Source organism: Manihot esculenta, chromosome 9 (genome assembly GCF_001659605.2).
Source record: "Manihot esculenta cultivar AM560-2 chromosome 9, M.esculenta_v8, whole genome shotgun sequence".
Taxonomy (NCBI): Eukaryota; Viridiplantae; Streptophyta; class Magnoliopsida; order Malpighiales; family Euphorbiaceae; genus Manihot; species Manihot esculenta.
In genome coordinates, this window is record NC_035169.2 from 30,504,570 (window position 1) to 30,530,890 (window position 26,321).

Here is a 26,321-nt window from a genome sequence, read left to right on the forward strand (position 1 = left end):
TCGGTTTTGATCAGAAAAAACCGAAAAAACCGAACCAAACCGATTAGTGATAATAATATTTTTTTTCAATAATATAGAGAAATTAAATCATATTAAAATTAAAATATTTTAATTAAATTTTAAAATATTAAAAATAAAGTGTAAAAAATAAAAAAATTATTAAAAATCGAAATCGATCAAACCGAACCGAATCGAACCGGTTCGGTTCGATTCGGTTTCTAACCAAAATCGGTTCGATTCGGTTTTCATAAACACTAAAATTTCGATTTTTGATTTATTCGGTTCGGTTCGGTTTTGAACCGAACTGACCGAATGCTCACCCCTAGCTGGGGTTCATTGGTTCGGAGTTTTTCTACTACCGGCGTCACATTCATTGGGGTGCTAAGGCCCCTCTGTTGTATCATCTGCCCTAGCCAGTGGGCGGTGTTTTGTAGTTGAAGGGCCATGACTTGGAGATCCTGGTTGGATAAGGCAGCTCCGAGTGCATTCCCTGCCAAACTCGGTGAGGGGTTGAAAGGGATTGTTGTTTGGTTGTTTGGGGTTGTGGGGCTAGAGAAAGAGAACTGCTGCCCCTCTTGGACAGAACTCAGGTCATTGGGAGTGTTTGCAAGGTTGTTTTCATTATGATTAGCCATCGTGGATCTCAGTGGGTTTTGTAAGAGTGGAACTTCGGCGATGAAAAGATCTCCTTCGTTTCCCACAGACGGCGCCAATTGATGATCTGAGATCCAGAAAATAGGGTTTACAAAGTGTTCTCTAAGCTTAGTTCGAGAGGAGAGTGTTCATCCCCTTTTATCTTTTTCTTTTATCTGTCAGTGACGTGTAACGGCTTTACCACCATTGAGCCACCTGTCCCTGCCATTCTGATACGGTCGTACGAGAATATCAGATATTCTGCTTCATGCGTAACGGCCACTTAATTCTCTTCTGGCGCGCATGCGGAGGGTCCCACCAGATGGGTGGGCTGGCCACCTTCCTTTTTCTGGGCTGGGCTGGAAGATGAGATTAAGGCTGAATTTAGAGGAGGTCTGATCATTGGGCCGGAATAGGCAGGGCCGGCCTGATTGAAAAATCTAAATGGGGTCCGGTTTTAAGACTGAGCGGGCTGGACCTGACTCACACGGGAGATTTAGAAGCCTTCAGGTCATGGGCTGTCATCGTGGGTCTGGCCTTAGACCGGGTAGTGAAATTCAGCGGTCATCAGGTTGTTAGGTTGTGGGTTGTTTTGGATTTGTTGCTTTGCTACGGGCGGTACGGTGGTGCGATGTGGTGACTGTTGGTTTACAGTCGGTGAGATAGAAACGCAATCTGTACGCAGAGCAGTTAGTAGGTTGATTGGTGACCACTTGTTAGCGTGGGGAGTCCCTGTTTGTCTTCTTTGGTGCTGTTGAGCTAAGCCAGGCTGGGCTGTATGGGTTGGGCCTGTTTGTGTTTTTTGTGTGCTGAGTTTTGGTCTTAGTTTTGGTTTGTCTTCGCGATGGATGGAGCCTGTTGGCATTTTAAATGCAATAAATTTGCATCGGTTAAAAAAAATAAATAAACATACAAATGGATCTTTTATGAACAATTTTTAATTATTTTTGTTTTCAAATGGATAAGTTGTTCGTTAATTGCATGGGCCAAGAGAATATCTATAATATAACGAGAGGGAAAACGTTTGAATGAAAGAAAATAACAAAACGACAGTGTACACCCTTTATTCTGGTGTTCTAAAGTCAAAAGAGGTACCTTTCAGTGTGTGGCTGTCCTCTGGGATTAAAAAAGCCATAGTTCTTATTGCCTTTGCAGATCTTCCATGGTTAATCATTTTGAGCAAAGGCAATGGCATTGACAAGCAACTTTTACGTTGCGTCTGAGCTTCGGATATCGCAATCCCTTCCCGGCTGAAGTTGGCAAGTTATCATAGAAGATGGTTGTTTTATGATAAAATGATGCCATCCTTAGCTTTCAAGCATATAATGCGAGTATGCAGCGTTAAAATTTGACACAGTTCAGCTTATAGAAAAAGGTGCAACTGATGATATTATGAAATAAAACATCTAAGTTCATAAAACAAAAATTGTCTAATAATTTACAAAATTTCATCAGTTCTGATGCCCCGAGACTTAACTGTGCGCTTTCTACCAGCCTTCGCTGGCTGTCAAGGCATTTTAGAATAGAAACTTACCTACAGTCTGCAAATTTGAACGTTTCCTCCAGCAAATATGGCATGCTATCTTGGCTTCTTCATTGTTTACTAGGTTGGCAGTTGGCACATGAAGCTCGACCTTCTTCCCAATAGAAGGGACAATGCTCAAAGCATGTTTGGTTTTTCTGCAAGCCCATACTAATTTCAAGTGCCGAAGGTAGCTTGAGATGGTTGCAATGACGATCACAGACATTTGCACATCAAATAGTGCCCAGTTCATCAATGGAGATTTCCCTAGGGACCTTGATATTTATTTGATGAGTACGCCATCCAGCTACATCTAACTGTCGTATGAAGTCTTCAAACCTAACTTCCATCTCTAGTAGACTTTGTGCAAGCTGATCAAAGACGTCAACAGAGCTTTCCCAGTTCTCATGTAGCCAGTAAGTCTGCCACACACTTCGCAAGACAGACATACTTGTAGCTCCAACCTGCAGTGGAATTCTCAAGTTAATCTAGTTGAAAACAATGACCCCTACTCAACTAAATCATTCCAATTTACCATTTATTTTTGCACCTTGAATGAGATGAGCACCTCGAAGTCCCTTTTTTGTTGGTTTACCGTAAGCAAATATTTCTCCTTTGCATATAGTTTTAGAAGTGTCTTCACCTGTTTCAAATAGAAGAAAGGCAGGAAAAAAACGAAAATGAGAATGAAAGAATTAGCAACCAAAAAGCAAAGGTTACATTTTAAATGTTCTACCAACTTCCCAAAAGAAGAGAAAAGTCTTCTCTGTTCTGCTAGTTATTTTACCAAACATTCTTCATCAATAAAGTTTCACATTTATATTGACTAGTCAGCTCATTTACCATCTAAGCAGAGGTAGATCTCAAAAATTGAAGTAATAGTTCAATAGAGTAACCTATAAGCCTCTATCCAAAAAAATAAGACTTCTAGGTGACTTTTCTTTATCTTTTTAATGTAGATTTGTGATTAGTAAGTGTTTTATCTCATATTCTAGTAAAATTTGATTGGGGGAAGCTTTAAGGTCTCTGGTACCAGAGCCAACTTCTGCATACAAGATTATGCAATAATACTGACTCGAAATTAAAACTAGCCCAGTTCACTTAAAGATAAACTATTTATCCTTGCATTAAAATTTCAACAAAACTACTAGAAAGCTGCCAAGTATGCTGTAATGAAATTACACCTTGGCAACAGATCTCTCACTGCCAACCATCTCCTCCAAGGGCACCCCAAAAGTAATTCGCGGCTTAATGAATGTTTCCCATAACAAAATATTTTCTTCCCGATTGCATTCAACACATCCTGAAAAATTGTTCAAACTGAATACTATAAACTGACATAAAAAGTACTAAAAGGGACTTAAAAGTGTATGAAGTTACCCAAAACAGCAGAGTGCGAAATATGTGACTTCACCAGTAAACGAGCACGCTTGAGATTTATCTGTACAAAAATTTGACAGAATGACATTTAGTCAACAAATCAAACCAAAATGATTTCCAACTCTGTCTGAACTTTGCACCCCTTCCTTTTTAACAATGGCCAATTTATGAATATCTAACAGTCTATCCTATGACAAGAGGTTCTCCAACTAAATGCTTAAGGAAAGAAGGTGTGCATAATGTTCTTACTGTGTCAAACTGTAGAACTGAAAGTGATAGATAACGTAGCCAAAGGTGCAGAAGCCGCATGCTCATCCATGTTAATGCCAACGCTGGAAAAGATTTTACAAGGCCAGGTGTCTCCTGGACTCACAATTATTTTCAAGTTAATGAAATAACACCACTATTCAAGAGAATAAGGTAAACGGTCTCAAGCCGGACATTTTATTTTTGATGGAAACAAAAATTTTAGCTCTCCGTCACTGTTTGCTCTTTGCGACGGAATTTTTGCCTTTTAATGATTGCATTCTTATAGACTGTTTGCAAGTGGTTCAATCTCTTCAGTCTCCACATTTAGATATTTCTGAACTGGGCTTGATTTTGAATGATTGTAAATCTTTATTAGACCCTAGAACTGATATTTCTGTTAGATGAGTTCGTCGTCATACCATTCTAACTATTCATACTTTGGCTAGACAATCTATTAGGTATGATCGTCTCTCTATATGATATCTCTCTTTATTTTATGAAATTTTATTAATACAATCAGTAGTTTTTCTTTAAAAAAAAAAGGTAAACGGTCTCAAGAACCTAAAGAAAATACCAGCATCAGTATGCCCAATGCAAGGCCAAACAATTGAGCACCTACTTCCCAAACTTCCTCCTGAAAATTTTGATAAAGCAAATTATTAGAAAAGCTTTTTTTTTTTTCTTTTAACCATCAAGACAAGGCTTATCATTTGTTCCAAAGAAAGATCCTCAAGTTAAATGTACGAAAAATAATTGAAGTTAGTATGAATAAATGTTCAAAAACAAAATCAGAAGATATCATACTTCACAAGTCAAGAAAGCACTTAAATATGAAACTCACATTGCCGTTTCCATAATCAAGTACATTTGACAAGAAATTTACAGTTAATAAGGCAATGACGAAAAGAGATAAATGCCTTTTAAACTACAAGGGCAATGACAAAAGGCCGCCTTTCCATCAGCCTACATTTGCAATGGTCAAGGAAAAATAACTAGGAAAAAATTCATAAATTAGTGAAGATGTAATCAACCTACTGCAACTGTAGAATACACTAAACATACAGTACAAGCAATGTACCTTTGCAGCTACCTCCCCCAGATTTCCTGAGATTGCAAAATGGTACTGAATTACACGAAAGGAAGGGTCTTTTAGGCCTCTTGCCACAGCCTGTTAAAATGCCAATTTCCAACAAATCAAGTAAACTCTTGAATATAATGGAGGATGCATAGCAGACATACATAAATCCAAATGATATTAAACAATTTTAAAATGAAGAATGATACAAGAAGTAGACAAAGAACTTCAAAAGACAATACCTTTGTAAGATTTCCAAGAGAAGCCAGTGGCAGGAAATAAGCAGGATACACTTGGGTGATGAGATCAAATATGCTGCATGATGGAATAAGAAACTATTATGATCCCCTTTTTTTCAGATTAATTTGGAAAATTGAGCAGTATGCCCCTCAACTTAATGATTTTTATTATTGATCCCAACTTGTAGAGTGTTCTATTGAACCCCTATTAGCCATTTTATTTGTCTAACAAGCATAAATTTAGCCACATATATATATTTTCCACCATCAACATTAAAAAGATAAAAAAAATTTCAACTTATCCATGAGGTTACTTGGAACCCCACCCCCTTATATTTCTCACTCCGTTCATCTCCTTCAACTTCTTCAGTGTGTCTCATGAATCCCCTTTTTACTTAAATCTCTTCCAGAATCATCATGAAGCCCTGGATGGTGCCTCAATCATCCCCAACAACAAGTCTGCCCAAGCCAACTTTATAGACAGCCTCTCTCCAGTCTACCTTTGGAATTCTCTTCTTATTCTCTTTCCCTCATTCAACTAGCCACTTCCACCTCTAGTTCCTTCCCTGCAGCTACTCCCATCACATTACTGCCTATCTTGACCTGAACTAGCCAACTATTATAGGAAGTTTGATGAGTTTACTGGAATATAGACTTACAGAAAAATAGTGAGAAATTGAATTTCTCTTAAGATATATAACTTCCCTTATGGTTTAGAAATCATGGTGCCGAGTTTATGAGGAATGAAGACAAGAGGGAGATTCACAGGGTGGTTGTCAAGATGGATGCTCATGAGAGATGCGTCTCTCAGACCATTATTATTTCTGGTTGTGGCATGTAAGGACAAGGTTAAACAGTGAGGCTTAAGTGTTTTATTGAGCACGGTGTTAAGAAAAATGTAGCAATTTGTATTGTCTGTGAATTAATCATGGAAGAAAGGGGTATTTTGACTTAGGGAAGACGATTTGTGGGTTGTTACTTTGATGGCTGCACAGTTGCTGAGTAACCCATGGGCTGTAGGAATGGAATTCACGTGCCCAGTGACAGGAGCAGCATTACTTATCATGGGCTTTTCAATTTATTTTGGATCTTCTCCAATTGATACAAAAAGCTTGTAACACAGACCTCCCTGCACTGCCAATGAAGTCTGCATACATGCGCCATTGTTTTGGATCATCATCAAAAAGATTTCCAAAACGTCCACCTGAAGAAAAAGGCAATAGTTATTAGTAAAATTGGCAATGGGATTCTCTTTCTTTTATTTGTTATATGAATTTTAAAAAAAATAAAAGAAAATTCAGACCGATGAATAGGCGCCCTAGAGCTCCAATGCCATCCTTTGACACCCATCTGCACAAACAATTGCAGAACATACGGCTTAATCAAATAAAAGACTAATTAGTAATACTTTGAATAGAGACTATTTTGATGTACAGAATATAAAATGAGCTGGCCAAGACAAATATTCACCTGATTGCAGCAGCAGAAGCGGCAGCTGTAGCACCTGTGAAAGAGCCAATGCCAACAGCCTGCAATAGTAATGCACATAAATCGACAAAATATTTTATACTGAATATTATATTTGAGATAAATATTTCGAAACAAGTTTAAAAAGATCATGAAGCATCACATTTGAATTTTACTATAACAGAAGATGTGAAATTCTAGCAAAATTAACTAGTTAAGGAGTTTTATACATAGAAAACATACCCAAGCAAAATTAACAGCCTGAGTTAGATGGACATGCCTTGAGGAGACTTGATGTTACTAACGTGTGACAGATCCATCCAGTGACGTTGGTAGGGAACTGTAACAACATGTACTGCAAATAATCATCTGAAACTGATCCTGCATGTTGGAGTAAAGAAAGGTAAGCAACCAGTTAATGATAGGAAAGATAAACACTACAGCTTGCATTTTGAAACATATAAAGAACTTAAATGAAAATAATGCAAACATCTAATTATGATAAGGCAACTATAGAACAATGCTTTAAAAAATCCAAAGAAACTGCAACATGTTACAAGTGATGTTTCCCCTTTACAATGGTTTAAAAAATTCAAGTTTGACTCATTTATTAAAAAACTTGAGTTCCAAAAGTATTCTCAGATATCAATCATTAATGTAAACAGACAAACTTGAATGATCCTTTAAAAAGTTGAGCCTCTGAGCTATTCATAGATGGCTTGGTTCACTTGCAGACCTAGTAATATTTAAATGTTCCAAAATTAGTTTGTTTAAAAGCACTACCTACAAAAAAGTGCTAAAAATTAGGGAAAGAAAAATCTGCCATAATAAGTCAAAAGTAAATTTTAAAACATGAAAATACATCTTGATACGGAAAAAAGGTAAGTAAGAAGTTTCTTAACAGTTCATAACAACTTAATGAACTCGAGGCATTATGCAATAGAAATTAAAAGCCACAGAAGCACCATTGTAGCATAATACAGCTGATTAGAAATTTGAAAATAAGCAGATAAATCAAACATTTTTCAACATTTCAGAGTCATAACAATCCTAATAAAGATTTCCCAAGAAAAAGGAGGTAAAAAAAAAATCAAATGGTCTGCATTGATATGATGAGAGGGATGTCAAACTTGAAAATGCATTTTAACAGATATTAAACAAAGTACAAGACATTCATATGTTGTGAACAGTAGTATGTAGTGGAAAGACAAATCCCAACAGCAAGTCAAAGTTAAAATATCTAGAACAAGCTTATAAAAAATTATAAAAAGAAAAGGATGATAGAGAAAATGAAAAGACACAAGTCACCTGGGAAGCCTTCAGGTAGAACAAAACCTTTGATTGAATATGGAACCCATGACAGTTTTGTGTCCAATGAATTTGATTCTTGTAACCTACTATTTTTGGCATCATGTTCTTCAAGGAAACTTTTTAATTGCAAGTCATCATCTAATATATACCTGCTCATCAAACCATGGCTCAAAAGAAACAATTCAGACACAAGAAAAAAAGATACCAATAACACAATTTGCTTCAAAGCAAATGGCATGAAACATAAAATGAATAATCTACAGGAAAACACTTTTATTTTCCAATAAGTAAATAAGATTCTGACTTGCAAAGCAGGAAAAGGAAACACCATTCAATCACATGTTAGAGAGACTGAATTCAAAATCCACCATCTCTGCAGGTATTTGACCTTTCAGAATCATCAAGTAAAATTTAATTAATACTGTTGAGGTGGAATTCTGGCATGTACAAAACTCAATAGAGAAAGATATGATTAGACTTTGCTTTTTTCAGCTCAGAGTTAAGGCTATATGTTCTCTTCTGGAGCTTAAATTTAAGCCTGCATGTTGTCCATAACTCTTATATAAACTAGCCAATCTAAATTTTCCTTCATCATGGAAAATACTTTTACATTTCTGAATTTAATCTTCATTTATGAACCCAGCAAAAAAGAAAAAAAAAATTCAAATCCTCCCTAATGCAATTTGTTACTAGGCATACAATCAAGCTCGACCAATTACGTCAGAAACCTAATATATCCTATCAATGTTCTTAATCTTAACCCGTTGCTTGCGGAGAAAAAACATAATAAAAAAAAGTTCAATAAATTATTAAGAAAATCTGGATAGAGATACATGAAATGAAAACAAGAAGTTGATGAATACCTTCTAGAAGATCCATTAGCATATCTCTCTATAATCACATTCGGTTCGAACTGACCCCTGTACAAGCACAAAATCAAAAATAAAAAATGAAAATGAATAAGTAAATGCAGCTCTTGAACTACTACAACAAATAGTACTCTAAGATACTCTTCGTAGCTGCTAGAAAAAAGCAACAACAAATAAAATGCAATACAAATAGCGAACCCAAAATTTTTGCTGTGCAGCTCATGAGAAATGTAAAGTTAGGGATAAAGCTGGTACCTGCAGTTGTTAGCCTCATCTTCTCCGCTTTGAAGATTGGATTGAAGAGAAGAATAGAGAATTTGAAGACGGCGAGCTCTCTTTCTCGTGGAAGATTCAGGAGCTGGTGGTGTAACAGGGAACCAGAATTGCAGAGAGCAAGACATTTCTGGCTAAATTTTGGTGACTTGGCAAATTACACATCCGAAGAAAAGGAGGCGCTAATGTTAGCTGTTCTCTCCCCGCTTTCGTTATTTTTATTCCCTCCTCTCTTATAACTTCGTTTATTAAGAAATAAAAATTAATTATCAATTAATGCACAAAAAAATAACAAAAATACCAATCTCCTTGTTTTTATACAAGAATAATTGAGTGCCTGAAATTTAATTTCGTTATTATATTAATTAATAATTCTGTCTAAATTTATTGTTAATTTTCTACTTTTTTTTTTGCTCCATTTGTTCATATTTTTTAAAAATATTTTCAATGTTTAAACAACACAAAAATATTAAGTCATTTTTTTAAAAAAATACTTTCTGTATTTTGAAAAGGAGTTACATTGAAACCTTAACATCTTTAGATATGCTTTCCTTTCTCTTTTTTTTTTTTTTTTTTACTATCAAGCACTTCTTTTAATCATACATAATATTTTTTTATACTATAAAGATATTACAATGTTATATTATTTTGAATGATATTTAAAAAAACAATTATTATTTAGCAAATTAAAATTAATTAATTTTAATAGACATTCAGTTGTTCGAAATTTTAATAAAAATTTAAATTATAATCAACTAATAATTTATCATTAAAATGTTATAATATAATTCCGAGAATATAAAAATATAAAAAATACTAAATTATATTATTAAAGTAAAATAATAAATAATTCACGTTGCGCGTATCAATACAAATTCAGGGTAGCTGGGTTAACTCTAAAATATAATAATACTATACCAATAAATTCTAGCTCAATAGTATTAAAACCATCGCTAGGATAATGAGCGATCAATTTCAAACCCAAGATAGAACTAAATTAAAAAATATGTATAATATTCATCTATTAGCCAATAATTAATAAATAATAACTACGTAATAAGTTTTATTTTCCACCAAATTAATGGACTTATATTTGTCTTTAATTAGCTTGCAAACATTACTCATTATCTTTTGCTTTTAAAAAAAGTTACCAATAATAAGAATGGTTGCATATGATTGTTCTACAAAAGAATAGCACCAGGACAAATATTCACCGGTAGCTGAAGAATGTCACATATCATATGGGTTAAACTCATGGCAACACCGCAACAGAGCATAATTCCTACACATAACCCGGAGGAAAAATTGGGCTACAAAATAACAGTAGCAAACAATACATGATTGTTCAAATATTGGCATTTTGGCTTTGTTTCTCACGGTTTTCCTCCACAATTTTCTGAAACTCTATCTCACCAGTTGCAATCAGACGTTTCATCATATCAAATGTAGTAAGCCTAATGCTGCAGTAGAAAATTGAGGAAAGACTTGTTAGATATTGAGAGAGAAAGTCAGTTAAAGTCAAACTATTGACTATATGAATTCATTTTTGAAGTATTTTATGTGTATACTAGTGCATTTTTATGTGTAGTGACTAGTGAATCTAGTTCAGCCAATGCCGCTTGGACAGGTTAGGATTTCCATGAAATATTTTGCATATTGATGGCACAGATTCATATCCCCAAGTATAAATGACAGAAAACTAAAGATCATTAGTTTACATATGAAGAATATGAACTCTTCAAGATGGACATATATGCAGACAAGTAGATAACACAGAGCAGGAAACAATTGCACTTCCATTCATATCCTCCACTATTATTGAAAAGAAATTCATATTTTTGTGCAATATTCCTTGTTTTTCAGATGTTCTTATTGAAATTCCTCAGATACATATAAACCTTCTATAGGAAAATTCAAATAAGGTGCTCTTTAATCAAGGATTATAAGGAAATGGCCTAAAGCTGATTGATTTATATAAGAGTATAAATCTATTCTTGGAGCTCTCATATATAAACCTAAGATTTTAAGTTGAGTAGCTTATTAACATGCTACTGGAGTTGGAACGCTGGCCACCTGCATTTATTAATTATATATTACAGTATATAACCCTGTGTTTATTCATAATTTGAAGTTCAATGGCATTCATGTGTGGTGATGTGTAAGAGATATATCACTATTCTTGGGTCTTCCACGGTTCCACCTACAAGCCTAGGTTCTACAAGCCTAGGTTTTTTGATTGAGTTGTTTCTTGGCTATTTCAAATCAAACAGGTGTAGGCCTAAAGCTGATTGATTCCAAACCAAACAGTACATCATATTGAAGAATCTTTAAATGCACATAGATCAAATAAACAAAATGGTAGCGGAACTAAACCTGCTGTTTGGTAGGTTTTTTAATGCATTTGGCAAAAACCCCCTATATAAGCCGGTAACGCCATCGCTTTGAATGATTCCTGTGACAATATTATCAAAATTAGATTTAGCAATTCATTCAGGACAGAAAGTCTCTACTTCCATTCAAGATCATCTAGAGAAAGAAAAAGTTGTGCAATGAAATTCTAATTATATATTCATCAAGTAGATAGTAAGCAATGACCATAGCTATAGCTCTTTCAACTTGAACCAAAATCACCCTTGGGTATTAGCTGAAGGTTTGGGTTGCAATGTAGATCATAGCCATAGGTTGAATTCTTACAAACCAATGGATGTGCATTAACATGAGAAAGCAAGGCAGATAATCTGAATATTATGATTGTCGGTAGTTGTTGTCAACAAGACCTAACTCCACTCTAGAAGGTACTTTTTGGAAGAAGGATTTCCCAAATCATATATGAAGCCTTTTTCCCCAATACCCAAATGATATGTGACTTTACACACCCCTTCGCACTCAGGACTAGAATCCTGGGGCATGAAGTTTGCAGGATTATATATTTGTCCGTAGCCCAACATCGAGAATGAAGTTAGTGCTAATTAGCCCTGTGCAATCGGTCGGTTCTGTTCCGAACCGAACCGAACCGACAAAACCGAAAACCGAACTATTAAAATTTTCAAAACCGAAAAAATCGATTTTGAAAGTATAACCGAACCGATAAAAATCGGTTCGGTTCGGTTCGGTTCAAACCGAACTATTACCCTAGCCACCTGGCTTCTTGGCATCAGAAGAGCACCGACAAAGGCATAAGCAGTGACCGATGACAACCGATCAACAAACCAAACAAACTAGGCAATGAGAAGCAGCAATAATACCAGACAAGTCCCACGCATGCCAAACAGATAAATCAACACAAAAACATAAATAAACTACAGTATGTCGGACCTAACGCTACCACTTCCACCACTGAAAATCACCAACCAATCATCCAAATCAAACTTCTATCCACCATCATTGACTACTGAAGAGGAGAAACCGACCCATGACGTTTTCCGGCCTTCAAGAGCAACGGAGCTCAGGTGTCGGTACTCACAGCCACAGCTTAGCAAAGGGCATGCAGCTTCACTTTCTTAATATGGCGACTTTAAAAAATGTCATAGTAAATTAATCATCAGTGGTGGCCAGGGGGAGAAATCGGGAGAATAGGGGTTCTGGGGGGAGAGAATCGGGAGATCTGGAGGGAGAGAATCGGGAGATTGGAGCTTGAACGCCTGGGGGGCAGAAAGGGATGGACCGATGGAGGGGGTTGGGGTGCTGGGTTGGGTAGGAGAGGATCGGGTGAGGGCTCGGGTGAGGGCATGGGCTTGGGCTAGCCACGAAATCGGTTTGATCGGTTATTTAACATGTTTAAACCGAACCGAACCGAAAACCGAATAATTTTAAATATATTAACCAAACCAAACCGATCATTCCGACTAACCGAACCGATAAACCGAAATTAATCGGTTCGGTTTGGTTTTTCGGTTTAGACCGAAATCTACTCTCCCCTAGTGCTAATATCATATTGATAAAATAGATCGGCCTGATTCGATCCCCAAAGGAATCTAATGGGAGGAGGAATGCCCAGATCATTGTATTTTTCACGAACAAACCAATAAATGTGCACTAACAGAAGAAGCAAGATAGATAATCAGCATGTTATGATTGATGATCTTTCTCTCATGCCAATTATTAATATAACTACGACATTTTAGCCCATTTTGGGCACTATTGCAATTAATTTTCAACGCCTACACTCCTCATTCGCACTTCTTTTTTAAAAAAAAAAAAAAGGATTGCTCACTGACAGAAACATTCACGAGAAATGATAATAAATGATAACCAATTAGTTAACTAGAAAAATTTATAGCAATATTGTCAGAATCTTATGATACAAATCAATTTAAATCTATAAGGTGAATCTTAAAATGACATGAATCTTATGGTTCTTAATTCGAATCTTATGATTCTCGATTCGATTCCATGTCTTAGCGATTCAAATATTTAGGGAAAATATACCTAAATTGTAACTAAATTGAAAGAATCAATAGTCAATCAAGTGAAACAATATGAATCAACCATGTCTTCACCCGATTCAATCAATAATCTATAAAGGGCTTGTCATATCTTATATTTTTAAAATTTAAGATCTCATTATTTTTACCATGAAAGGTGTACATAAAACTTTTCTTTAACTATTTTCTTCCACCACCTATTCTTTTCTTGCTCCCTGTTCATTCATTCTTTCTTTTTTCTTTTAGTTAATTTACTTAATTAATTATAGTTGTCAAGTTATGACAGTTTATATTAATAATATCAAAACCTGCTATTTTTAGATGAGAATTCAGCATGTGCATAATGATAACTATTATCTACAAACCCAAAGTTCATAATTTATAGCATAAAACTATATAACATGGAAAATACATACTATTCTATTATAAAGAATATTTCTAATTATATAAATGATAATTATACTTATCAAGACATTGTAAGATACTATTCTACTTATTTTTAGAACATGTACTATTTTTAATTAATTTTTAGATTTATATCGAACCTTACAATTTGATTTGATTTTCAATTCATAAAATGAAGATTTTGATTCTCAATACGAATCTCAATTTGACAACTATACTTTATAGTAATTTTCTATCAGAAATAGAACTCAGCAGGCATATCTATACAACACAAATTATTGTCAATTACCTTGAAAAGCATCCAAAACTGTCCTGTAAGGCGTTCCCTTCATTTGCATTTGTCTTCTAATTGTATCCAAAGGATAACATGTGAGTGTTGCAACAGCAGCAGATGCCACAGCTGTTAGTAGAGATGCCTGAGTTGTCTGTCTATATTTCTCTGGCAAAGACTTCTTGACCCTGTTATCCAAAGAGCATCAATACTTAAAGAAACCAACCTTCTCTTCAATAAAATGCTTGAAGCAGCAGTAGGAACTCACAAGTCAAAAATGCAAAAGTTCACAGCAATATATGGAGCAATGCCAATAAGAGAAGGCCCGAGACCATAATAAAATGATGCAATTCCTTCCTCACGTAACATGTTTAAGGCGATCTGGATAAATCATTGAAACCCACCATTGTATAAACAGAGCATCTAGTTATAAACTAATACAAAATTCAAGTGGTCAACCATACCTCACTCATAGTTCGATACCCTGGTTCAACTGCTAGACGCAATCTCAAAACATCCAAAGGGTATGTTACCTAGACAAATAAAGAAGGAAAAGCAAAAAGAAACAAAGAGAAGTCAGTTCACGTAACATTGGTGTGAAAATTAGTTGGCAAAAGGAGGGGAAATAGAAACAAATATGCAGAGAGTAAATTTTCAAAGCAGAACAGAATTCAAACATTATAATGATCATTAACAAATTATTATGGAGGTCGACTGAAGCCCATCAGGTGCAATTTCAAGAATAGAAAATTTTGCATTCCCATTACTAACTTACGAAAGTGGATGTCATGCCTGCACAAGCACCTGCCGCAAGTCTTCCAGCGACAGAGAGCTTACCATCCTTTCCCACAAACAGTTTCTACAAAACCAAATACCATCAATCAAATGCCCCAATAACAGTCAATTCACATATATACGTGCTTAAAGAAATTTTCAATATTACCTTGTAAGTTTCATAAGCAAAGAGCTGGACAGCACTATAAGGTATGATCCGAATCACCTGAAATATTGAGAAAACATTCTAAATTCAGAAGTGCATTCTGACAGCATCTACTTGGAAAAAGAGGTAATTTCTCAAATTCAGAAAGAAATTGAAGAATGCAAAAGGACCTGAGGAAGGTTTCCTTTCCAATACCCTTTTAGTCCTTCTTCTTTCCCTACCAATGTTATGGCCTGCAATTCATTATGAACAAATACCACCATAAAAAACACTAACCTTGCATTTCAAGGAAGAAACTGAAATTGATAATACATAGTTTTCCTTGTTAATTAGATACATGAATCTACTTTAGGTCCATGATTGTGAATAAAATTTTCATTTGTTGTGTGGATTTGAAATATATATATAATAAGTTCTCATATCTATGAAAACAACCAATTTTAAAGAAGGGCTTTTTCATCCAAATATAGCATAATATTTGAAGGGACAATTTTTTCCATCTCACGCAAACTATTCACACATGGTGAGCTCTCATTTACCTCAATGAAACCAATTGCCTTCTTAGCACCTTCTCGCCCAGCCCGCACACCATGAGTCTGTGAACGCATAAAATTAATTTTAACAAGAAAAAACCTTGTTGAATTTCTTCAGAACACGAATATTTTTACAATTGACAGAAAAGGTACGGACATAGAAAAGGTACCTACATTTTTTCAGTAAACAAACAAAACATTAAGAAAGCTCCAAGGTATAGTCAAGATTGGAGAACTACACCACTAAACTCCAAATGACAACATCTACACCGGACTTAATTTACCAGTAGTAGAAACATAACGAAATTGAGGGCGGTTAAAGAAGCAACACCTGCATAAGAAGCTTAATACGGTCAAGCGGAGCCGTTACAGTCTTAGCCGCAGCACCAGCAATTGCACCTGCAACAAAAATCGCAGCGTCTCTCGGCACGTAACTAAGAACAACCAACGGATGCTTCAGTAGCTGAGCCGAGCTAGGAGCGAATTCAAATTTATCTCCCTTCTCAGCCATTGAAACGGAAGCAAAATTACCAAAATTTCCATAACCACCACCACCACCACTGACACTGCAACTGAGATGGGCGCTCTTCCACAGCGGCTGATGGTCAGTGAGCTCAATGAGAGTACACTGTGAGGTTTTCAGGTTCGGTCTGCTTCGAAACGACAGAACGGAACTCCGTTCTGCCATGGTGAAATTGCAATTTTTTTGAGGGGTTTAGTTAGGATTAGAGAAAAGATAAGGTAAGTTGCAGGTGCTGAATGGGAAGAAGAAGAGACCAACTGACCAGTGAGGATGGAGATCCGGTATATTCATGTCTTAGGAACGTTCCCCTGATCCCCTGTGTGCTGGTCTATGTAAGGAAGCTGAAGCCTGCCATAATATATCCTACGAGTGAATCTTTTAAAGCCCGACCTTGCTGAGTTGTGTTGCTTGTGGACCTTTTTTACTATTGATTTAGTTATAAGCCTTCGGCCCACTTATTATTATTATTATTATTATTATTATTATTATTATTATTATTATTATTAAATTTTGAATAAATTAATTTAATATTTTTATTAATTATAATTTTAATTAATTTTTAAAAATTAAAGTTTGAGAGTTTAAAAATATGCTAAATATATATTTTTATTTTTTAAATATAAAACAATTTTAATATAAAAATAATATTAACATATACATATAAACTTATTTAACTATTTAACGGTAATTAATTGATATATTTATTTCTAAAAATAATAATATTCTAATTATTAAATATACGGTTTATAATTTTAATTATTAATTTTATACTAATAATTAAGAAAAACTTATAATATATATTATTTTTAATTATTTTATATATACTATCTTAAATTAAATAATATATTTAATATAAAATATTTATAATTATTATTATAAAATAAAATTTATCACTATTAAAGGTGTGAACGCAGATTTATTAATTGAATTATTTATTTTTAATTTTAATTTTAAAAATTAATAAAAAAAACACTCAAATACAAACACTAAATTAATTTATTCAATATTTAAACACTTAAATTAAAATACACAATAACATAAATATCCGATATTGGCCTTATTATTATTATTATTTTTAAAGATAGAATTTCATAGCTATTTATATTGGAATAGATATGAAATAGCGGATCCATCCTCACATTTTTATATTAGTTGTAATTAACTTGTTAAATACTTTAACTAAAATTTATAATTAATTAAACACTTAAATTTATAAATATTATTATAATAATAATTAAATATAAATTAATTATATTATCGATATTTGATTGAAAAAAAGTTAATTGCACGTATATATTATTGATTATATTATAAATTTTACTGATTTTATTTTAAATTTTTATTAATTTAAAAAATTAGACAAATGTAATTTTATTGTTTTATGAAAATCTAGAATGCAATTAGTAAAATTTCGTAAGTAGAATTATTTTTTATTTTTCAAATGGTATTATTAATTTATGGTTAATTATTATAATTTTCGTAATTTCAATACAACTTTTATTTAAGTGGTTAATGTGATTAATGGGTTAATTTGTAAATACGTATTTATCTGACCCGAGAATAAAATGCCTCCAATGAACTAACAAACAAGGCGAAGCCCACTAAATTTCAAATTCTAAGTTAGTCTAAGGGAGAATCAGCAGTCGTCCACTCTTCATCAAACCACAGCTCCCAACTACCATATGAATGAGGCTAGAAAGATTACAAAAAGCATTGGTGCAAAACCAGCGAGGATTAAAAGTCCAAACACTCGAGATTCAAAGTTCATTCTCTAAAGAAGAAGGATTGAATGATAAAGCTCAAATCGATTTTCATGGCCTTGAAGGGTGGCGGACCAAGAGATCAATCGGCTAGTCGGCTCTCGAGGTATCTTTCCTCTCAGCAACCAAGCATCCTTTCACTTAGCTGAAAAGGAATCTGCACCATCCAAACACCGATACAAGAGAGGTATTGAATTTTAACTAGAGTATTATCGATGGTCGAGTTTTTTTTTTTTTTTTTTCTTTGAGATTAGAGAGGAAGTTTCCGCTTGAATAGCTAGGGGTTCTCTTCTATATTGAATAATGATATATTATTGGCTCAAGAGCGTCAAGGTTTGTTCAACCATATTTATTGGGAAGCTAATACACGTGCAAACGGAATTTTGTATTGGACAGAATTGAAGATCCTTCAAGTGCACTTTTCCCTTTGCACAACAAGATTTGGTCAAGGCAGCTTTCAACTATGTTATGGAGATGTCAAACCTTTTTTTCATGTTAAAAGACTACTGCTTACAACCAAGCCCTGCGAAAGTTTGTTCCCAGATGTTGCAGTAAAAAATATTTTTTTAAAAAAAATCCGAAGCTTTAGATGCGAATTAGTGAGCTAGCACCGTTTTAACAAAAGAAAGACACTTGGGAAAATTAATTGGCTTACAGGAGGGCTCTGTGAAAGTCCTATTTACCGGAAAAAAAATTAACAAGGGATATTTTAGAGTAATTAAATTGCAAAGCCAAACTAAAAAATAATTAAAATTTATCGATAATTTGAGTATAAGAGCAAAAGATATTGCGCCATATGCGAATTGCTCTCAATATAATTGGCATTGGAAATCAAACCCAGTTTCAAAAACACAGGAAATCATATATACAATATGACAAACACTCAAATAGGTAGCCTGTCTTCACAAAGCAACAACCGGTTTCTCTTTGTAAAATCTTCCATTTTATCTTTGAAGGAACGGCAAAATATCATCTTAAACAAAATCCAAATTGCTTGCTTAATTGCTTTCCGGCAGGCTATCCATCAAAAAGAAAATTTTGAATTGAAGAATAATAAATGCATCCATAATGGCCAGAGATATTTGAATGCCACCTTCCTCATCCAGGAACTCACCTTCACAACTTCTAGTCTGCGTTTAGATTAGTTGCACAATTAAATCAAGTTGCACTGATAGTTGACTAATGCAAGAAAAATTTTGGATTTACTAATGAATCAGCATTCACCTGTGTACTATGCTGTGAGGACTGCACCTGCAGATGCTGTCTCGACTCCTAAATTGATGATATTTCCTTGGTCTGGATTGAGAAAATAAAGATTAGGTTATATGGGATTGATGAATTTTGCACTTCTAAGTTCTAAGCAAGCTTCAAAAATGGTTGCAGTTCCTTACTAAATGGTGCTTTGGATACGAAAAAGCATGCTCCCATGACGAAGTAGAACAGCAGCAACGCCAATCCTTTCAAGTAATGAGAAGTACCATCCTGTAATGAAAAAAAGATATTCAGTACCATTATGGAAAAGGCCATTAATTCCAAGGATATATGTGTGTGCGCACACGGGCATTTAGTCTTGCCTGTAAAGCGAAGGCTGTAGCGATGATTGCTAGAGCAAGATTGCCAGTCTCAAGGAGATTGAAATTAAGATCCATCTTAATACCCATTATCCAGGCAACAATCACACACATTGGAACCTGAAATTCGCATACAAAATTTAGAATTTTCGAAATTAAGAACTAAAAAAAAAAGAGCAAATTGTGCAAGTCCTGCTGTGAATTCTTAGTTCTTACCACAAACATAGAAATTTGAGTTGCAGAACCCAAAGCAACGCCTAAAGATATATCCTGCATATCATGGCCAAAGATATTCAAATTCATGTGGTAATCTTTCATGAAGGTGGAAGAGAAACTCCAAAATTGCTTCAAAAAGGACATAATGTATAACAAAAATAGCAGGTATTATTGTTTCTACCCAATACTCACCAACTTGTTCTTAAAAGCAAATATGACTGCTCCAGCATGTTCTGCTGCATTTCCTACGATTGGTAGCAAGATGATACTAATGAAGCTAATAGAGAGGCCCCAAGAATCAGAAGCGGCCTGAAAAGAGAAGATGTATATTTTTATTTCATACTATTTTAGTTAGCGTTTCCTAGGATTCTTGCAAGGAGATGAATTTAGTTACCTCTATTGTTCCCACAACATATTCTGATAACACAGCTATAATAGCAGTCATCCCCACAAGCCAAGCAATTCCGCTCCAGAATCCCATAACAGGCGCTTCATCTGAGATCACATCATCACCATCCTCCAATTCCTGCTCATCGGTTGCCACATTATATAACAACTCCCGTCAATAATATAATCTGAAAAAACTAGATTTACATGCATATACCAAATTTGCATCCTATTAGTTAATATTTAAGAGAAATAATATTAGAGGAGAATGTAAAATATTCACCTCTGGTGCTTCAAACAATTGCCTGTGGGTCACTAATTGGAAGATGATGTATGCAATGTATGCAAGAAGCATTATAATGCTACTTGCTCTTGACAACTGGAGTGTTGGGACGGCGGTGAGAGCAGCGGAGGCGCCAGAAATTCGAAACAGAAGTGGCAGGATGTGGCACAACAATGCCAGGAGCAGAAGCAGTATATTTACATCAGCTTGTTTCTGTTCATTCATTCAGTAACCAATGGCAATAAATGTTACTTATTATCATACTTAATTTATTTGAAATCTTAATTTCTCGACTTTGCTATATATATATATATATAAAAAAAAGAATTAGATTAATAAAGAGAACAGCTTACTCTATCATATTTTTGCTCTCTTCTAAGGTTTGCAATCCCACCACAGAAGAGAGAGGTCCCAAGGACTAGAAGCAGATTCGAGATTATGGAACCCAACAGAGAATATTTCACCACCTCTATCTTGTGTTGGCTTAGTGCGAAGATAGCTATTATGAGCTCCGTGGCATTGCCACATGTTGCATTCAGGAGTCCTCCAACTGCAAAAACAAGAATTTAATTTGAATTTTTTTTTATGTTTTACTTGAAATTGACACCCGTGCAATCATGGTCTGGTTCATATAAATTTACTGATTTATGTATAGCTAATTAATTAAATAAAGGAAAAGAATTATAGAAGGTTAATATAAGGAGATTCTCATCTTGGGCCAGACTCTGATAATGACATTGAAGAAAAATTTTTTAAGTGGATATGATCTATCATGATTCAAAATTCATATATATGGATATATATGGATTCATATGAATTTTTTTCATGATCCACTCGTTCATGTATCATGGGTCCACGACCAGGTCATATTCTTTCCCTGACATTAGAAGGACAGGCTGCTGCATGGAGGCCAGAAGAGCATTTCAGTTTTTATTTTGTCTTGTACCCTTGCATGAAAACAGGAATCTTTCCTCCAGACATTTATTCTGTATTTATTGGATTTTTCCAATCACGACAAAGTTCTTCTAACCAAGGTTCAGGGATCCAATGACTATTTTAATGCAGTATCTTTCAAATAAATAGTGAAAGAAAAAATAATTTTATTTGTCTGTCCTGTCTATGCATGTTAAACTTTCATCGAACACCATACTTGCAGTCCAGGAGAAATCAATTAATACCTGTTGGACCAGTGTAGTAAGCAACTTGCCTGCAAAACACAATCAAGATTCAAGAAAAACGACATGAGATCAATATCAAATTCAAATCAATAATAAACAAAAGAAAATGCACAAATGGAAACTGCCTTACTCTGTCAAAAAGCTGAGTCGTTCGGCAAGAGGAATAAGACCCAGTAAGCTCAGAGCGAAAATCCACGGCTGTATGCAAAAGAATCATTGATTAAAAGAAAAAACAATTAGCCCATTAACCCACAGAATTTAATCTAATTAATCTCCTTCCCAATCTTTAATTGGAATCAACAAAACCAGCAAACCCTAAAACTAACAGAAAAAAAAAAATCCAGCAAAACAACTCACTCTTCCAAAGCCATAACACTCAGCAACAATGGCGAGTGGAATAGCAGGAAAAAGAACAGAAAGTTTAGTCCCTAAAATGACTTCTTGAAGATTAGTCAAAAAGCTTCTAAGCAATCCACATCGAAGCTTAGAAACGAGAGTGAGGTCAGATTTTTTGCGCAGAGAAGAGGAAGACATGTTGTGAGCAGTACGGCCATGTCGCAGCTCCTTGCTTAGACCCTTAAGGTTGCCACGCTCAAGAAGCCCAGGTTCCTGCGACGAAGCCATGGCGGAGAGATGATTGGTTGGCTGGTGCAACAGGCCAAAATGTTGCCCGACTGCTGAGCAAATAGCGTTACAAGTTGAAAGGTGATAGTAGGGTTAGCTTAGGATCCCATGAATGGCTTGGTGAATGGGCGACGACGTACTGTTATATATAGCAGCAGATTCTCTTTGCAGCTTCCTGGAAACTTCCTGTCTCTTGTTCTCATGCAAAACTAATTAATTTTTTTTCTTGCAAATATGGTAATAATTAACACTTTTATCTTTATTATATTATATATTAATAAAATAAAATATGCATAAATTTCCGTTTTGTTATATATTTTCATCGTTTTCTGCGCATATTCTTAATAAATTAAATATTTGTTTCATTCTTAATAAATTAAATGTTTACTTCATTTACGAAAATAACTATTTATTTATAAAAAATCATTAATACTTTAAAATATTTTTTAATTAAATAATTTATTTTTTGTTATTCAATTTTAATTTTAAAAATAAAATATATTAATAAATTTATATATAAATATTTTAATAAAAATTTTAAAGAATGAAAAATGACTTTTTTAAGAGAAATTTGTTTTTTTTTTTAAAAAGTACATTTTTTAGTTAAAAAATATTTTTTATTAATTAAAATTTTTAAAATATTTTAAATATCAAAAAATATAAAAATATATATATTTTTTAAGTAAAACAAAAAGAGCCTTCCTTAAAAAATAAAATTGTTTTTTTTTAATTAATTTAGCGGTTACTTAATAGCTTAAAAAGGTAAACAACAGCGAGACATTAACGATGATAAGATGTCAGGTTATAGATAAATATCATGAGGGCATTAAGGTATTTTCATTTTCATTAATGAAAAATATGATAAAAAATAAAAGATAATTTATTATTTTGGTTTTGGAATAGTGAAAATTTTATTAATTAATTTTTAAATTTTAAACAGAAATAAAATTATTGTTTTTTTAAATTATAATAATATATAAATTAACTATTATAAATTTACTTTATTTTATTTTTAAAAATTTTTAAAATATTTTTTAACATTTAATAAAATTTAATATATTTAAAATAAATATAATTAAAAAATTAAAAAAAATATATATTTTTTAATATAAATAAATAAATAAATAAAAATTACCAGACCAAAAAAGTATTTAATTTTTATAATATAAAAAAATTTATTGATTAATTTTTAATTTTATAAAAATATAAATTAATTAAACTTTTCAATTAAAATTTTTTTAATATTTAATAATTATAATTAATTAATTAATTTTTTAAAATTTTATAAATATTTTAATATATTTTTTAAAAATAAAAAATTAACGAGTAAATTTCTCTATATTAATAATATTAAATAATATTTTTTTTAAAAAAGAATTTTCTGCCCTTTCTGTTGCAGTGCAAAACTAAATATTTTTCTTTTGAATATTACTCTTTTATTCTATAAATTTTATTTATTTTATTTTTTTCATATTAAAATATATATTTTTTACTAACTTTTTAAATATATTAATTTTAAATACTTTAAATTTTATCAAACACTAAAAGATATTTTAAATACTCATTTAAAAAAATAATAATTAATAAAAAATTATTTTAAAAATAATATAAATTTAAATAAGTTATAATAATTAACTTATATATTACTATAATAAAAAAATAAAAATTGACAATAATTTTAAAATAATCATTATCATAATAAATACTAAATTTATTTAATTGATAAAATTAATTTATTTTAAATTTATATAAATTAAAATTCTAAATTTGCATACTGAAATTCTTTTAATTAAGTTTTTATTCTATTATAATTCAATAAAAATAAAAATAAAAGTTACTTTTATATTATGAAACTTAAAAATTAAAATACTGATTTTAATAGTGATATAAAATTCATTTTTTTTTTAAAATAAACTTAAAAAAAACTTTTTCCCTGTAAATTGATTTATCTAAAAATTGATTAAAAAAATGAAATATCGTTACACTAACTTTATAAAATTGAAAAATTAAAATAATAAATTTAATATGCGATGTACAAAATTTAAAAAAAAAGAACTAAAAACGTTTTTTTTTTCTTTTAAATTGATCTGTAAAAAAATTATTAAAGAATAAAATAATAAAATTTTAACTCTATTTGATTTATTGAGAATTATAATATATTACGTTTAAAATAAAAATAAAGTATTATAATCTATAATCTATTTATAATTTTATCGTATATAATTAAAAATTTTATTATTCTTATGATAATAAATTTTTGGTAAATTAAAGCAAAAAACAATGACAATATACAATATTTAATGATACGAAATCTGAAAAATCTGTGCTTTTTTATAATTATTATAAGAAGTTTTTAATATTTTTTTATAGCAACTCAAATTTTTTATACTATTTTTTAAAAAATTTCCAACATAGGTATAAGTGTAATTTTATATTTTCTTATTTTTAATTTTTAATTTATTAAACTTAATTACTTAACATACCTAATAAAACATTTTTTTTTCAATTTTAATAAGCTACCAACTTTTTATTTAATTAAAATCAATAATATTTTTATAATGTAAAAGTTTAATATTTATCTATGTAACATAATGATAAATATTAATTTTTAAAAAGATTTTATATTAAATAATTTTTCAATGAGAAATAGTGACTGTAAGAAAATAAAAATTAATTAATATATAAGTTAGTAATACCATTTATAAAAGCTATAAATATATAATAGTAGTATAAAATGATAATTTAAATACTAGAATAAAATAGAATGGTTTTTTTAAATAATAAATATTAAACTTTTTTATATGGCAATGATTTGAAAAGTACTGTAAAAGCTTTTTTTTTTTTAAAAAAAAGCATCAAATTATATTAATAAAATTTTATTAAACAAAAACTGATATCAATTCAAACAAATAGAGAGACCATTATACCTGATAGATTTTCTAGTTAAAATATAAACAGTTAAATAATTTGGTAAAAATACTCATCAAATGCATATCTAAACCTCTGTATAAAATAATTTGATAAAAATACTCCTCCTTTTTTCATCTCTCGAGTATAAATCATTCAAATCTCTCAAATAAAGTCACTGAAAATCTCCCGAATAAAGTCACTGAAGATAGTTTCTACGAGATAAAGCTCGAATAAGGTTTCATGAGTGATGTCGTCATTGCAATTCCGAAAACTCATAATAGCTAGTAAACTTTCATTGAATATTACCTTCCAAAACAACCAAATTAATAAAATTTGAAGAAAAATCAACCAAAACAGGCACATGACTCTTCCTCATTAACGAAAAGTCTCATTCCAATCCTTATCTATTACTTGAGAAGCAATTATCAAATTACGAAAATATTTTATACGAGAACTAAGAGTTTTTGTTTCTATCAAAAATAAAATGTCAGACTTGTAACTAGTAACCAAATTTTTCAATACATTAACTGTCTGATGATTATCGCCATAAATCTATCAAAAAGGTCCGTATATTTTAAAAATTGATTGGATTATATGTGAGAAACATCTCCACCATATAGAAAACATAAGTGACGATCATAATATCTTTGTAACTCTTAATAGGAATAACAACATTTTCGTCTTCTTTATCGATAGTCGACTGATGCAGAGCGTCTTTCATTTGAAGAGAAAAGAAGAAGTTAGATTTAAGAAAAAGCAAAAGGCGAGAGTATCGAGTCACAAAATAACTACAGAGAGAAACTTAGTTCTATAAAAACTATAGAGACTAATCTAATAAATTAAATTTTATTAATTAAATTCAGCAAAACTTAATCTATTATATTTAAACTTAATCTCTTTAAAACACCCTGTCTAGAATTCAAGATATTAAATAAAAAAATATGAAATAAAATCAAAAAATACAAAATAAAAAATAATTTTTTTTTCAAAAACTCTAAATAAAAAAAATTAAAAAATAAGACTAATATACGAAACAGCTTTCATGGCTAACTTATAGGCAGCATTAGCTTTTACAAATAGTATTAGCAACAATTTTTTTTAAAAAATATAATCAAAATTAATTTAAAAAGTTACTATAATTATAATAAATTTAAAAATTAAAATTTTTTATTTAAAATTAAAAATTTTAACTATAAATATAATTACTCATAACTTATTTTAACAATTATTGGTATAATTATTATTTTTTTAAATAAGGAGAAAGGGTAAAGTTTAAAT

The 26,321-nt window shown here is 31.9% G+C and overlaps 3 protein-coding genes across 6 annotated transcripts; all 3 read right to left on the bottom strand.

The window, feature by feature from the left end:
* Positions 1 to 1,996: 1,996 nt before the first annotated feature.
* LOC110623609 (protein root UVB sensitive 5) lies at positions 1,997 to 9,240 on the bottom strand. 4 transcript variants are annotated; one of them, XM_021768606.2, is made up of 15 exons: positions 9,001 to 9,237; positions 8,740 to 8,796; positions 7,874 to 8,025; positions 6,846 to 6,946; positions 6,569 to 6,627; positions 6,402 to 6,448; positions 6,224 to 6,302; positions 5,102 to 5,174; positions 4,863 to 4,952; positions 4,359 to 4,418; positions 3,785 to 3,898; positions 3,536 to 3,596; positions 3,340 to 3,458; positions 2,706 to 2,798; positions 1,997 to 2,619 (listed from the first exon to the last, which is right to left on the bottom strand). In XM_021768606.2, the coding sequence occupies exons 1-15, from the start codon at positions 9,144 to 9,146 to the stop codon at positions 2,389 to 2,391; spliced, it is 1,482 nt and encodes a 493-aa protein (XP_021624298.1). In that variant the 5' UTR covers positions 9,147 to 9,237; the 3' UTR covers positions 1,997 to 2,388. The 4 variants fall into 4 exon arrangements, with proteins under 4 accessions (XP_021624298.1, XP_021624301.1, XP_021624300.1 ...); XM_021768607.2 differs by having other exon boundaries at positions 2,477 to 2,619; positions 2,691 to 2,798; positions 9,001 to 9,239; XM_021768609.2 differs by lacking the exon at positions 3,340 to 3,458 and having other exon boundaries at positions 9,001 to 9,240.
* Positions 9,241 to 10,147: 907 nt separating this feature from the next.
* Positions 10,148 to 16,453, bottom strand: LOC110621977 (thylakoid ADP,ATP carrier protein, chloroplastic). Its single transcript, XM_021766298.2, has 10 exons — positions 15,923 to 16,453; positions 15,598 to 15,654; positions 15,229 to 15,291; positions 15,062 to 15,118; positions 14,894 to 14,977; positions 14,583 to 14,651; positions 14,387 to 14,499; positions 14,137 to 14,306; positions 11,392 to 11,470; positions 10,148 to 10,478 (listed from the first exon to the last, which is right to left on the bottom strand). The coding sequence occupies exons 1-10, from the start codon at positions 16,277 to 16,279 to the stop codon at positions 10,364 to 10,366; spliced, it is 1,164 nt and encodes a 387-aa protein (XP_021621990.1). The 5' UTR covers positions 16,280 to 16,453; the 3' UTR covers positions 10,148 to 10,363.
* A 2,216-nt stretch (positions 16,454 to 18,669) lies between these two features.
* On the bottom strand, positions 18,670 to 22,266 carry LOC110623468 (vacuolar cation/proton exchanger 3). Its single transcript, XM_021768428.2, has 12 exons — positions 21,867 to 22,266; positions 21,640 to 21,707; positions 21,510 to 21,538; positions 20,685 to 20,881; positions 20,332 to 20,544; positions 20,056 to 20,187; positions 19,854 to 19,970; positions 19,662 to 19,715; positions 19,449 to 19,565; positions 19,266 to 19,356; positions 19,099 to 19,170; positions 18,670 to 19,004 (listed from the first exon to the last, which is right to left on the bottom strand). The coding sequence occupies exons 1-11, from the start codon at positions 22,131 to 22,133 to the stop codon at positions 19,106 to 19,108; spliced, it is 1,350 nt and encodes a 449-aa protein (XP_021624120.1). The 5' UTR covers positions 22,134 to 22,266; the 3' UTR covers positions 18,670 to 19,004; positions 19,099 to 19,105.
* Positions 22,267 to 26,321: the final 4,055 nt, after the last annotated feature.